Below are 15,183 nucleotides of genomic sequence, written 5' to 3' on the forward strand. Positions count from 1 at the left end.
CCTATATTAGGCAAGTTGCCAGCACTAAAGTCTACTGTTGTCACATGGTTTAATTTAAATTAGTTTGTACCCTCACAAGGTTTGTGCTTGTCTGTTGGAGATTAGTATGCTTACAAGCCAAGTTTTTTGTTGATACATCAAAAAAGTATGATAGCGACTTAGCTATCTGTTTTCTACAGTAATATTTGAGGTAACATTTACCTCTGTTCAAAGTGTAAAAATGTCTAACGTATCTGTTAGTGTCAATAATATGGATGTTTTTATTATACGCACAGAGATTGTACATTTGTAAGTTTAACTTATGTCTAAGTTCATTTTCCGCTCGTGACAACTGCTGGCAGTAAGGGAAAGAGAACAATACAATTTGTTTTATTATGAGGCCATTTAGAATGTCATGATATCTAATTATGTCATTTTTATTAATTTTATCTACGTTTCCTATAAATATAATCAATGTCGTATTAGAATGGATGTTATTGTCTCTCGTCATTTGATTTAAAATATTCTCAAAGTTATTACGTGGCATGCAGGTGCTAATAATTCTTTGCTCCCCACAATATCTATGAAGAAGTGTGCCAATGTTTTTACCGATCTCATCACAATACATGACTATATTTGGTGTCAGCGCGCTCGGTGAGGGCTCAGCCGAGGGCGGCGAGGGCTCATCCGAGAGCGGCGAGGGATCAGTCGAGAGCGGCGAGGGCTCAGCCGAAGGCGGCGAGGGCTCAGCCGAGAGCGGCGAGGGCTCAGCCGAGGGCGGCGAGGGCTCAGTCGAGAGCGGCGAGGGGTCAGCCGAGAGCGGCGAGGGCTCAGCCGAGAGCGGCGAGGGCTCAGCCGAGGGCGGCGAGGGCTCAGCCGAGGGCAGCGAGGGCTCAGCCGAGGGCAGCGAGGGCTCAGTCGAGAGCGGCGAGGGCTCAGCCGAGAGCGGCGAGGGCTCAGCCGAGAGCGGCGAGGGCTCAGCCGAGAGCGGCGAGGGCTCAGCCGAGAGCGGCGAGGGCTCAGCCGAGAGCGGCGAGGGCTCAGCCGAGAGCGGCGAGGGATCAGTCGAGAGCGGCGAGGGCTCAGCCGAAGGCGGCGAGGGCTCAGCCGAGAGCGGCGAGGGCTCAGTCGAGAGCGGCGAGGGCTCAGCCGAAGGCGGCGAGGGCTCAGCCGAGAGCGGCGAGGGCTCAGCCGAGGGCGGCGAGGGCTCAGTCGAGAGCGGCGAGGGGTCAGCCGAGAGCGGCGAGGGCTCAGCCGAGAGCGGCGAGGGCTCAGCCGAGGGCGGCGAGGGCTCAGCCGAGGGCAGCGAGGGCTCAGTCGAGAGCGGCGAGGGCTCAGCCGAGAGCGGCGAGGGCTCAGCCGAGAGCGGCGAGGGCTCAGCCGAGAGCGGCGAGGGCTCAGCCGAGAGCGGCGAGGGCTCAGCCGAGAGCGGCGAGGGATCAGTCGAGAGCGGCGAGGGCTCAGCCGCAGTTAAAAAACTATCTATAAGCGACTCTGTCAATTCTCGGTTATGTTTGCTTAGCAAAGTAAGTTCTAACGTAGCAGTGGAGAGCTCCTGTATCTCTTTGTTAGCAGAGCTTAATTTTGAACTTAGAGTTTCGAGCTCAGCTCTCTGATTTAATAGTTTATCAGTCATCTTCAAAGACTCTTTCTTTGATCTGATATATTTTCTACAAATCCTCATACAGTGCTTAATTTGAGATCTTTGCTTAATTTTGTTTGTTGTCTTCGAATGTCTCTTCACTAGTTTTTTAATATCGTAGTGGAAACTATTACAAGAGTCGGAAGAGGATTGTCGCCACCCCTCTCCTAGCCGCCTACGGTACATTTACGAGTCCGTAAAGGAGAAGGATGGCAACTTATTTGTGTGTGTGTGGTCAATATATATACTGACCACCAAACAGAATGCATGGTATACATACCTGACATTTCTATAGATGATTCCTCATCCACGCTCACGCTGTCCCAACCTTCTCGGGGCCAGGTGAGCCTCTGATCTGCTTCGCTTGCTTTTATGTTACGGCGGCTGATTGTCACTCCGTGATCTGTGGGTTTTAAGTACTCATGAATATGGTATTCTCCTAACAACCGTCCCTTAGAACATACATCATCGTCATACTACTCATACTAAGGATTGATCTTATTCAACCAGACAGGGTACACCAAATACATCTTCCTCGGACGCCTACACGCCCAAGTGGATAGTCGAGACGTACCGCCACACTACGGCACGTCTGTCTGGAGCTCGGCGGGTGTGAGGACGTGCTGAACTGTCAACACCCTCGTACCTATCATACCGACTCTTCTGGAGAACTCGTCTTCCAGGATTGATAACAGTGAGGGCCGTCGGCGTACCTCTCGACCCCCGGCGACCTCGTCTTTCCGGGCTGAGCCAGGTACGCCGCCGACGTGCCCCTCGACCCCCGGCGACCTCGACCCCCGGGCTGAGCCGAGCACGCCGTGGACTTGCACCTCACCCTCTGGCGATCTAGTCTTACCAGGATTGAGAACAGTGAGCCGTCGACGTACCTCTCGACCCCCGGCGACCTCGACCCCCGGGCTGAGCCAGGTACGCCGCCGACGTGCCCCTCGACCCCCGGCGACCTCGACCCCCGGGCTGAGCCGAGCACGCCGCGGTCTCACCATGATTGAGCATGCATGCTTATTCTAAGTGTGTCTACCTGTCACTTACCGGCACCTTTAGCGTGCCTTGTCTGCTTGCGCCTCTGGAGAACTAGTCTTCCAGGATTGAGTACCATACTTACTATTTAGATAGACAACTCGGCACCTAGTGGCACCTTTAGTGCGCCTTGTCTGTTACTAAGATAATCGAGGTAATAGCCTTTAGTTAGATATGGAAACAATTGTAAGAGATACCATTACACCACTGTGAGCCACCAAGTATAAATAAATACTTAGCTTTAGTCGTCTCTGCAATATCTGGATAGCACGTGGATCACTTCACTGTGTGTTACACTTTTAAGTACTGGCGCGTTTCTCGCGCCTCGTGGAATGTCTACGTGGCACGTAGTTTGACAACTTTGAGATACTTACTATGGCTCCACCCAGAGGGCGCCGCCAGTGTTGCCGCAGGGGAATATTCTTGGGGCTCTATAGTTTCGCGTTGGTCGCGACACTCCCCACTACAGGCAGCAAAACTGCGACTAAGTTGCTGGTCCACTCCTTAATCTTCTCAAGAGCACGAAGCGCCGCTGCTCTCTTAGGTCTGGACTCGTCGTGATGTTCAGTCGACGCGATGTTCTCTAGGTGGTGCGTTTCAGGATCAGTGTTCTCGCAGAACGTCATGTCTTTGACTGCGAGTGGGTCTGGTTCGGGTATGGACTTAGGCTCAGGCTCGTGTAACTGACTAGATGCAGGCTCTAATAAGACTGAATCAGACGGTATTTCTTCTGACTCGTTTAATTCTGTTAATTGATAAGATTTCTGCTCAGAAGTCTTAAGAATGTCGTTAGTGGATTCTTTCATCACGTCGTCCCTTCTTGTTGGATGTGGGACGTCAGGAACCTGTACAGATTCTTCTACGCTTTCTTCATGTGACGTTTGTTTACACTGTTCCTCTCCATCTTCGATCTCTAACGGGTAGAGATGCGCGATAGATCTTGTATATATTGTATCTCCTACTTGGACCGTGGCTACTCTACATAAACCATCGGCGCCTTCCTTTAAAGATACTATTTTCCCAACTTTCCAATTGATCCTATTCTTCGTGTCGCCTTTTATTTGCACTATCTGACCTATTTTTGGCGTTAATTTTGAAGTCACTCTAGGCTCCTTAGGATGATGGGAGTATCTTTCTCTCAAATTTAGGAGATACCTGTTCTCAAACATCTCTTTGAATTCTCGTAGAATGATGAGCGCTTTCTTCCAACCTTTAATTAGATTGTCTTTGGTTACTGTCCCATGTGACGTAATAGGATCCATGCTCGACGTTTCCATTACGATACATTTTCCCATGGTAAGAAAGTCTGAGGGTTTTAATACGTGGTCAGGTTCTGAATCCACGTAGGTTAAAGGTCTTGTGTTAAGTACTGCTTCTATTTCCTTAACTGTTGTTGCCAGCTGGCTGTCATTCAATAAGTGTTTTTGTAAGGTTTTCTTCATACAATTCTTGGTTAAGCCAATCAACCTTTCGTAAAATCCTCCATGCCATGGGGCTAATTGCGGTATGAATTTCCATTTAATCTCCTTTTCTATGCAATATGGGTCTTGAAGAATTTCAGAAAGTAACTTGTAATGAGCTGCGTTGTCAGATGTAATTAAGGTAGGCACGCCTCTCGCTGATATCATCCTTTTTAAGGCCAGAAGACCTTCTTCCGCTGTTAGATCCTTTACCACTTCCAGGTGAATGGCTCTTACCGCTAAACATGTATAAAGGCTAATCCATCTTTTACAACTGCCATTCCCGTTGTTAACTAGAAGTGGTCCCAGGTAGTCTGTTCCAACGTACGTAAAAGGAGAGCTGTAATTGACTCTCTCTTTAGGAAGAGCAGGGGTTTCTGGTAGTCTATAAGGTCCTCCATCATGTTTCATACATTCAGGGCATCCCTTTAATATCCGTTGGACTTTACTTCTTCCTTGAGGAATCCAATACATTTCTCTTATTTTATCAAGCGTGTGGCTGACACCTACATGTTTGTTCTCTTGATGAGTTTTCATTATAATTTCCTTCGTGAAATCTGACTCTTTTGGTATGAGTATAGGGTATCGTTTGTCGAACGACCAGTTTGCGTTTTTCATACGACCTTTGCATCTCAATAGGTCATCAATGTCCTTGAATACTCCTAAGTTTCGACTTAGATTGGTTTCTTTTCCTTCTACCTCTAGAGGAAAATATTTAGCTTGAATTTCTTTTAATTTATGAAGCTTGTCGTCTGTTGACTGATTATTTCCTATCACTTCATTTGGTGTTATAATTTCCTCCGTTTTCATCGGGTTGACATTAACAACTGGATCTTCTTTATCGACCATCTCTATGTCTTCTTGGAACCCAAGACCCTCCCCTGTCAGAAGAGAACTGGTTGGCTCACTGCCGGATGTGGTTGGCCATTTCTGTGGATCTTCTGTTATAAACTGCGGACCATTCAGCCATTTCTCCTTATCCTCCTCTGCACGAAGGGGTCTTGTGCCTACATCTGCTGGGTTCAAGCTTGATGGTAGATATCTTATCTCCAGGTCTTTGTTTGTCTTGATTTCTTCTACTCGTCTGGCAACGAAGGGAGGAAGTAGTTTGTTAGACTTACACCATTCGATGACAATCTGACTATCGGTCCATAAGACTTGTCTTACTATTTTCTGTTGCAGAAACTTAAGGACGAACTTCATCAGTCTACAGCCTATCAGTACTCCCAGAAGTTCTAGACGGGGTATCTTGAGGTTATCTTGATCCTTGGTTGGTATCAGACGGGATTTACCCATGATAAAGCTTTTCTTCGAGCCACAGACTAGAAACACCGATGCTGCGTAGGCTTGTAGTGAAGCATCTGTGAAGCAGTGCAGTTGGTAATTCGCTTCCGTTGGTGTCTTCATGTAACATCTATCCACCGATACCTTTCCTATGACTTCTAGGTTCTGTCGGATGATGTTCCACTCTTCTGTTAGCTCGCTTGATAATGGTGAGTCCCAAGATACTCCGGCCTTCCAAAGTCCTTGCAGAAAAAGTTTAGCTGATAATGTATGAGGTGCCGCGTAACCGCACGGGTCATAAATTGATGCGATAGTCTTCAGTATTCCTCTTTTTGTGACTGCTTCCTCTTGGAGGTTGGGCTTCAGCTGGAGGGTGTCCTTTTTTATGTCCCACTCTAAGCCAAGTACTTTTATCTTGTTTTCTTTACATGTATCAGGGACCATCTTCATGAATTCTTCGGAGTTAGAACTCCAATCCCTGAGTGACATTGAAATATCTTGAAAAGATCCTTTTAAACTTTTGCAAAGCTCTATTGCTTCAGCTGTAGTACTACAGCCTGAAACAAAGTTGTCTACGTATATGTCATTCGCTTTCTGCCTGACATGCTGATCTTCTGCATTATTTAAATGTTCTTTAATAGTCGCATTCAGTAGAAACGGTGAAGATATCACGCCGAATGGAACTCTGCAGAATCTTAGGTAAAGTAGGTTATCCTGAGATACTGGTTTAGAGGTATCTTTAAGCCATAAGAATCTGGTAACGTCACGATCCTTCTCGTGTAATGCCATCTGTAAAAACGCCTTTTCTATGTCGGACGTCAATCCTATGTGATGTGTCCTGAATTTGATGAGTAACCCTGTAAGGTCTTCAAGCATGAGTGGTCCTCTGTATAAGCACTCGTTCAGACTCTTGGTGTTCTTGTTACTCTTGGAACTAGCATCATACACGATTCGCATAGGTTTTCCTCGATGACGTACTCCATGGAAGGGTAGGTAGTGAATAGCGTTACCAGTTGACGTTCCTGATGTGGGTACGACTTCTATTATACCCTTAGCTAATTGTTGTTTAAATGTATCGTCGTATGACATTAAGGTTTCTTGGTCCATGCGCTTCAGTAAACTTGACAGACGCCCAAAGGCGATTCCAAAGTTATTAGGTAAGTCAGGCGGATAAGTTATCCATGGCCAGCTTACCGTGTATCTATTGTTAATTTTTACTGTAGTTTCATTAAAATTTTTAATAGCTTCTTCTTCTCTTGTTGCTTTAGGTGAATCACAAATTCCTATACATTCCAATTCCCAAAGGTTTTTAATGTCTCCATCACAAAGAGGTGAATCTGGTTGATGAAGCTTCGTTTCAATACAAGTTTGAGCATAAGTCACTACATATGATTCCTCTTCAAGCTGTGGTTCCGTCTTGCCACTGACTATCCATCCAAGGGCAGAATCCACTAGAAACAAGTTACTATCTAGTTGTATCTTAGTTTCATAAATAATGTTAAAGTAGTAGTCGTTTCCGATTAGAATCTGCACCTGTCCGCTTACAGAACCATCATCCGCCAGTACATAAGACTCGGGTACGCCCCGTAACTTGACATTTGGGATGAATCCTCTTGAAATGCGTTGGACACAGTTAGCTTGTATAACTATCTTCTTATTTGTTCTAGTTACTAACTGTAGAATCACTATAGGACTATGTATTTCCTTCGGAGGATCTTCACCGAAGGTGAAAATTGTCAAGAGACTTTCTTCTTCGACTGGAAGCTTCAACTCCTTGGCCGCTTGAAATGTGACATAAGAACGTTGAGACCCTGGGTCTAAAATTAAACGGTATTTACACAATACATTATTCTTATCACCTAAGGGGTTAGCATAAACAACAGCTGTCTGTAGAGTGGTGATTCCTCTTTCTGAAATAGTCAAGACTGTTTCTTTGTTTTGGGATCCTTTGGAAAATTTGAAGGGCATAAGGCCATGTTGTGCCTTTCCTTTCCTGGGCAAAGTCTGCAAGTCCAGTTTTCCTTACAGTCCTTTACAAGATGATTCTTCCTAAAGCATATAAAGCATCTTCCGGTCAACCGCTTCTTTCTTTCCTCTAAAGTAGAAGCGTCCTGGCACGTATAATTGCGGTGTTTGCCGTTGCAGAATATACAACCTAAGATTTTCCCTTTTTCCTTTGGGTTAACAGTTGCAGATCTGTTAGCAGATGTTGCAACATTAGATACGCTCGGTTTGCTTCCTTTTTTGGGTTCATTGGCCCTTTGAAATTTTCCTTTTCTATTTAGTCCTTTTCTATTAGTACTTCCTTGATAATGTTGAGTATTTGAGGTATTATTTCCCTGTTGGAAATGATGCATTCTCTTCGCACGCTTTGCGTTCACATGCAGGGTACCGACAGTGCTGTCATCTACCTCATGTGATCGTTTCCTTCCAGCAATTCTCTCTGCATCTTCCTTTGCAGTGATAATTTTATTCAATTGTTCCCGGAGTTCTTGTGTGGACTCATTCTGAATTTTCAACTTTATTTCGTATATTAAATCCGAAGGAAATTTCTCCAAAATCATGAAACGAAGATGGTTGTGGTTGGTGTTTTCGCCAAGAGACTCTAGGATTTTAAGATTGCGCTCCACCTCGTTGAAAGTTCTTCTACAATCTTCTGCGCTGCTTTTTGCCGCTTCGATTTTGTATAATGTAGCATAGTGGGCATCAATCAGATGAGCTTTCTCGCCAAAACGTTCCTTTAGTAGAGTGACCGCTATCTTATAGTTTCCGTTAGTGGTAGGCAGGCCATCAATAGCTTTCTTAGCATCACCCGTCACTGAAGTTTTAAGATAAGACAGCTTGTCTACATCAGGTAAGTTTCTTGAGTCGATATTGCTGCTAAAACTATCCCAAAATTCGCACCAGGAAAGCACATCCCCGTTATAAACCTGTAGTTGTAGTTTCGGTAGTCGACAAGAGGAATTCACTTCGGGCGGCTTTTCCTGGGTCTCACGGGATACGGTGACTTGGTCGATCTTCGCCTTGAGTTCTGCTAAAGTCTCTTCTGCTAAAAGCTGCTGGCCACTAATCAAGAAAATTTCATCTGATGCAGGAGTTGTAGCTAAACGAAAGTATTCTGATAAATTAGCGTTGAGCCTATTCACTGCAGCTTGCAGTCTGTTATAGACGACCTGAGCCTGTCCTATGTTTTCTGACCGAACCGTACTGGGTATTGTTTCCAATTCAGCACCAATTTTTTCACTGGTGATTCGAAGTCTGATTAAGAGAATCTCGTCCATCTTGTCCTGGAAGGTACAGAAATATATACTATAAACTAGTATCTTTTATTAAAACTCTTATTGGGAAAAGTCTATTTAATTATCCTTCACAAGGATAGGTTTCTGACATTTTCTTTAATTATTTTAGAATGCTACTAGAAATGAGGAATTGTTTATTTTTTATTAATCTATTCTTATTATGGAAAACAACACTCAATAGTTAAAAGTAACAAAAGATTAAAATTTAATTTAATTTATGAGGACTCTTATTTGAAACTTTAATACTTTCACTTTAAAATTAATTTAATTAATGAGTTCTTTTATTTCCAAATTTAAATTATTTCACTTTAAATTGAATATCACTAAAGAAAATTGGAATATCTGTAAACATAACATACACACAGACATGTTATTGAACTCAAATTTATGTTAAGACTTATCACTTCTTATCAGTGCTTGTCAGTAACGTTGACGTTTACACGCAGGTAACTATAATATAACTTTGCATTGTCACTTTCACTCATTCAGCTTACTCATTTGTTTTATTTTTGTATTTAATTTGTATGACGTATTTTAACGAACACTATTGACACAAATTCACTTCTTATACTAAACCTGTAAAGAAGATGTTAATTCACATATACACACAATCAACATAAAAAAAAACTTTCTCAAAGTTCTTTAAGGAATAAGTAAACAACATTGTGAGTTCAGGAAAAATATGCGAGATATGCATAACATAATATCTCACGATGTTAAAAGCTTCTCTAAACTTTTAAAGAATACTAGAATTCGCCATTTTGACTCCGCTGCAAATACATTTCTTCATCCAAGTTAATCTTCGCCAATAACAAGTACAATGTCAAAATATTCAAGATATCTCTAATAAAACGTAATACGGATGTTAAAACTTGAATATTGACTGTAATATTCTTACTTAACTAACTTTATTTCTACTTTAGAACTTTAAACACGCCATGTTTCTTTGCAAAAACCACGAGGTCGTTTTCGCTAACTTTACGGCAAATTAGCTGACGATTGGTTTTTCTTTGAACAAACTTCATGTGATGACGAAGTAGTTATTTAAAAACTTACCGAGGAATTTCTTTTCTCTTTTCTCGTCTAATCCGGTGGTATGTGTCGAGTCCGTGATGGTTCACGGAGGCCGGTTCGTGTTTTTGTCTTCCTATGACGTAAAATACACATATTTTCAATAATCGTACTCATTCACCAATTTAATTCTTCTATAAAGCACTTGAAATTGTACAAAACAACTGCATCTTACCTATAAACTGGATGCAAACTTCTTGGAAACCAGCGCTGTTGCAGCTTCTCCGTAAACAAAGTTTCAAAGTAAAGCGTATTCTCTACGGGAATTAGTGTTGCCAGCCTTAGTCAGAACTCCCTGATTTCTGACATATTTAACGAATAAACTAACCGTAACTTGTTTCTTCTTCGGTCCTTTTAGATGCATCGTTATTACTTTTATACAAATACTTAATACTAAAATCTTAATTCTAATTAAGTTTAACACACATGTATCAAGTAAAATTCAAAGCGGAAAATTCCTCTGCCCCTTCTTATTTTACGCTTGTCTTATAAGACTTATAAGATATACCTGCAGTATACCATAGGCTAGTGCTTCTCTTCTTATCCCTGAAAAGATCTTCTAGCTTATATACTAATCAATCCAATATAATTACGAACACAAAGACAAAATTCTTACCGACTTATATCTATACACAGTTCAGTATGACCGTTTGACTTAATTACACATTCATCTTATAAGAAAATTCTCATTACTGCCTTCCAAGTCGAATCCGTTTGTAAAATAATTTCTTCTCTTCACTGAAGTTATCCGGTTAATCCTTTCGAGTCGTAATTTTCTCCCGACATTTCGGGTAATCTTCTTACTGTAACTGTAGCAACACTACTTCGTGCTATGGCCGCCGCGATGGCGCGATGGCCGCCATGTTTCGCTTTTGGCCAATCAGAGACGTATTCGTGACGTATCCCGGAAGCAACTGAAGCAACTTTGTTCAATAACATGACCTTTTATTTTTGAATAATGAATTTTTAATTTCATAAATTCGGACGAATACTGAAATCTTCATACTTTTATTTTTTAAACATTATTTATAACAATTGAGCCTTTTTTCTTATACGGGGAATAAAATGTATCTTATAAGTAAGTAAACCATCCTTTAGCCGAGAGAGTACTCCATGATGTATTTTCTCATATCCTGCCGTATTACACAGTCAATAAAATTACTTTATTCTTAAAAGTCTTCACTTATTGAGCTCTTGAAGTAACTTTCATAACTAAATGAGCCAAAATTGATGTTGAACCAGACCCTGTAATTATATGATTCCGCACGTGTACTTAAAGTACAAATCTTGCAATTTTTGTTACTATTGACACACACATGTTATTTTTCTTAGAATAATACGTTTAATGTTAGGATAGTATACCTTGCATTCATTTTAGGTTATGCCTTGATTCTATATCTGTTCAATCCCAGCACTAACCACCATTGTCGCCACCCCTCTCCTAGCCGCCTACGGTACATTTACGAGTCCGTAAAGGAGAAGGATGGCAACTTATTTGTGTGTGTGTGGTCAATATATATACTGACCACCAAACAGAATGCATGGTATACATACCTGACATTTCTATAGATGATTCCTCATCCACGCTCACGCTGTCCCAACCTTCTCGGGGCCAGGTGAGCCTCTGATCTGCTTCGCTTGCTTTTATGTTACGGCGGCTGATTGTCACTCCGTGATCTGTGGGTTTTAAGTACTCATGAATATGGTATTCTCCTAACAACCGTCCCTTAGAACATACATCATCGTCATACTACTCATACTAAGGATTGATCTTATTCAACCAGACAGGGTACACCAAATACATCTTCCTCGGACGCCTACACGCCCAAGTGGATAGTCGAGACGTACCGCCACACTACGGCACGTCTGTCTGGAGCTCGGCGGGTGTGAGGACGTGCTGAACTGTCAACACCCTCGTACCTATCATACCGACTCTTCTGGAGAACTCGTCTTCCAGGATTGATAACAGTGAGGGCCGTCGGCGTACCTCTCGACCCCCGGCGACCTCGTCTTTCCGGGCTGAGCCAGGTACGCCGCCGACGTGCCCTCGACCCCCGGCGACCTCGACCCCCGGGCTGAGCCGAGCACGCCGTGGACTTGCACCTCACCCTCTGGCGATCTAGTCTTACCAGGATTGAGAACAGTGAGCCGTCGACGTACCTCTCGACCCCCGGCGACCTCGACCCCCGGGCTGAGCCAGGTACGCCGCCGACGTGCCCCTCGACCCCGGCGACCTCGACCCCCGGGCTGAGCCGAGCACGCCGCGGTCTCACCATGATTGAGCATGCATGCTTATTCTAAGTGTGTCTACCTGTCACTTACCGGCACCTTTAGCGTGCCTTGTCTGCTTGCGCCTCTGGAGAACTAGTCTTCCAGGATTGAGTACCATACTTACTATTTAGATAGACAACTCGGCACCTAGTGGCACCTTTAGTGCGCCTTGTCTGTTACTAAGATAATCGAGGTAATAGCCTTTAGTTAGATATGGAAACAATTGTAAGAGATACCATTACACCACTGTGAGCCACCAAGTATAAATAAATACTTAGCTTTAGTCGTCTCTGCAATATCTGGATAGCACGTGGATCACTTCACTGTGTGTTACACTTTTAAGTACTGGCGCGTTTCTCGCGCCTCGTGGAATGTCTACGTGGCACGTAGTTTGACAACTTTGAGATACTTACTATGGCTCCACCCAGAGGGCGCCGCCAGTGTTGCCGCAGGGGAATATTCTTGGGGCTCTATAGTTTCGCGTTGGTCGCGACAAGGATGACAATGATGACAGTTCCTCGGACAGTGTGTATATTAGATCATCTTGCCCTTTGTCTTGTTTTAAAATATGAATTTCATCTTGGGCTTCTCCAAGCTGTATCTGCAGGCAAGAGATTTTTTCGAGAGCAGTCTCGTGCACTGATTGACATTTTCGAAAGCCGTCTACCAAGACCTGCAGAGAATTTCTTTGTTCTTCAGTCTCCGCTAGTTGATTAGACAGCTCGTTTAGTTGGCGCTTTAATAGCGAGTTACGTGACACAATGGTCTTAATTTCGGCCTCATTTTCCTCTCGCTCTTCTAGTAGTCTATCACATAAAGCTTGTTGACTTTTGAGCTCATCTTGGGTCTTAGATAGACTCTCTTGTAGATACTGCCTTCTAGTGGTCATTTTTATTAATTTGAACAACAAAAGTAATTACAAAAAACTGATCTAAAAAAAATAATAATGTGTGATGATTTGGAACACTGCCTTTGTTGAGGACGGTGTGAAGTCGTTCGTCGCCCTTTTAATGTCTTATTGTTTCTGAACGTACCTCGTTCATGTGACACTTCAACGTCAGTTTGTAGCTGTCAGTGTCAGTCGTCAAAAGCCGTCAAACTCAGCCGGTAAATACCGCAGTTTTTACTTGATATTTTAACTAACTAATCCTTTTATTTTATGTTTGAATGTGTGAGTGTTATTTTTGGAAGTACCGTTATAATTTTAGGCTTTGTTTCGATCTAAATACACAATTAGAGCTCACCATAACGCCTAAAACTTCATCACCATGACGCTTGTATCTTCTCGTAAGTTTTATACACTAATTAGAGTTATTTTAACGGGTTTAAACATTATTTCGTAATTAAATTAAATGCACTGCCAATAACATGACTGTCAATTCTCACGCACACACGCGCTTTTTAGGGTTCCTTACCAAAAAGGTACAAAATTATACCTTATTTTATATAGAAAAGTATAAAGGACTAGCTTTTACCCGCGGCTTCGCTCGCGTTAGAAAAAGACAAAAAGTAGCCTATGTCACTCTCCATCCCTTCAACTGTCTCCACTTAAAACAATCATGACAATTCATAGCGCCGTTTTGCCGTCAAGGACGGACAAACACACACACTTTCCCATTTATAACATTAGTATGGATATTATAGGAAGAAAATAGGTTACATAAAAAAAAATACTGTATTACTGTATTATAAAAATCTATTAACTTCCAAATAATAGGTTCTTAAAAATAGCAAACAATTGAAACATCCTACTTAAAACAACATTTATAGAATAATACTCACTCAAAACAAATTAAAATTCCATAGTGTCTTAACAGTAAAAAAAATATATATGTATAGACAGTCAACCAAATCTTGTTACTAAAACTGGCTCGCCAGCCAATAGGGATGACGACTACATAAAAAAATGGCATTCTGTTTAGTCCGTCAGTTAGATTAGATCGTCCAAAAATACTGAACACATATTTTTCGCTTTTTCTAATTAATGAAAAAATACAAAGATATAGAGCATCAAAGTTCCAGAGTGGTGGCTTGTGACAGTTGTGACGTCACTTCTAAGTAATGACCTAACCACAAAATTAAAATTTTGAAAAACCCCCGACCGCGACATAGTGGACCGATTTTCATGAAACATGGCTAAGAACACTCCTGACTAACTCAGCTTTCAAACAAAAAAAAACTAAATCTAAATGGGTTCATCCGTTCGGGAGCTACGATGTCACAGACAGACACACACACAGACAAACAGACAGTCAGACAGACAGACTGACCGACCGACCGACCGACAGACAGACAGACACGTCAAACTTATAACACCCCTTCGTTTTTGCGTCGTTTAAAATTGTACCTAGGCGTGACGTCACGCGAAACTTCAACGCGCTGTACCGTCGTCATTTCTCGTTTACGAGAAAAAAGAAAAAATACGTGTCTAAAATTCTTTGATAATCTAACTAACAGACTAATTAGTTTTTTTTTTAGTCGTCCCGCCTATTGTCTTCATAAAACGCGTGCTTTTCTAAGCCTCGGCGGAATCATCAACAAACCATAACAATATAAAATTGATTGAAAATGTAGGGGTAAAGGTTCCCATCATAAATTTGAATTTAGAGCCTTTTTTAGTGCCAAGATTTGGTTAACCGTCTACATATTAAAATCAACTTTTACACGTTCCGGCATTCAGAGTAACAAATGCTAACACCACTCTTTCGCAACCAAGAACCCGCCTAGTGGGCACTCGAGAACTTTGCTCGGATGACGGAGAACCCGCTGGACGGGTTCTCGCCATACAAGTAGTTGGTTATAAATTACGACGGGTTTCTGACGTAGTGCGCCATTTTTTCTCTGGTAGTTTCAAACAGTTCTTAAACTATGTCTATAAGGCACAGCCTTTTCAGCAAAATACTTAAAAATAAATACGTTAAAATCATTTAAAATTAATTTCTATAATCAAAAAGGAAATTAAACTATGTAGGAATTATCCAGGTTTAGACTAGAAGCCCAGCTTAATATAACATTGAGTTCAGTAGGTTTCGAAAAATATATGATCAGACATCGTAACATTTCCAGCATGGTAACCTTTCCTTTGGTACCGCATTGTCGCATTAACACCTGGAGGCGGAGCGTAGAGTACGAGCTGCGT

The 15,183-nt window shown here is 42.4% G+C and overlaps 2 protein-coding genes across 4 annotated transcripts; one reads left to right on the plus strand and one right to left on the minus strand.

Moving 5' to 3' along the window:
* Positions 1–605: 605 nt before the first annotated feature.
* LOC125239488 (autotransporter adhesin BpaC-like) lies at positions 606–1,761 on the plus strand. The gene has a single exon (XM_048147102.1). It carries the CDS (start codon positions 606–608, stop codon positions 1,593–1,595), a length of 990 nt encoding a protein of 329 aa, XP_048003059.1. The 3' UTR covers positions 1,596–1,761.
* Positions 1,762–1,776: 15 nt separating this feature from the next.
* LOC125239344 lies at positions 1,777–8,336 on the minus strand. 3 transcript variants are annotated; one of them, XM_048146897.1, is made up of 3 exons: positions 4,440–4,572; positions 3,034–3,555; positions 1,777–2,024 (listed from the first exon to the last, which is right to left on the minus strand). In XM_048146897.1, the coding sequence occupies exons 1-2, from the start codon at positions 4,521–4,523 to the stop codon at positions 3,091–3,093; spliced, it is 549 nt and encodes a 182-aa protein (XP_048002854.1). In that variant the 5' UTR covers positions 4,524–4,572; the 3' UTR covers positions 1,777–2,024; positions 3,034–3,090. The 3 variants fall into 3 exon arrangements, with proteins under 3 accessions (XP_048002854.1, XP_048002852.1, XP_048002853.1); XM_048146895.1 differs by having other exon boundaries at positions 3,034–8,336; XM_048146896.1 differs by lacking the exon at positions 1,777–2,024 and having other exon boundaries at positions 3,424–3,555; positions 4,440–8,336.
* Positions 8,337–15,183: the final 6,847 nt, after the last annotated feature.

This window comes from Leguminivora glycinivorella, chromosome 25 (assembly GCF_023078275.1).
Source record: "Leguminivora glycinivorella isolate SPB_JAAS2020 chromosome 25, LegGlyc_1.1, whole genome shotgun sequence".
NCBI classification, from domain to species: domain Eukaryota; kingdom Metazoa; phylum Arthropoda; class Insecta; order Lepidoptera; family Tortricidae; genus Leguminivora; species Leguminivora glycinivorella.

Excerpts from the sequence above, each read along its gene's own strand:
- LOC125239488 (XM_048147102.1), top strand. The coding sequence starts at position 606 with ATGACTATATTTGGTGTCAGCGCGCTCGGTGAGGGCTCAGCCGAGGGC.
- LOC125239344 (XM_048146895.1), bottom strand. The coding sequence starts at position 7,371 with ATGCCCTTCAAATTTTCCAAAGGATCCCAAAACAAAGAAACAGTCTTG.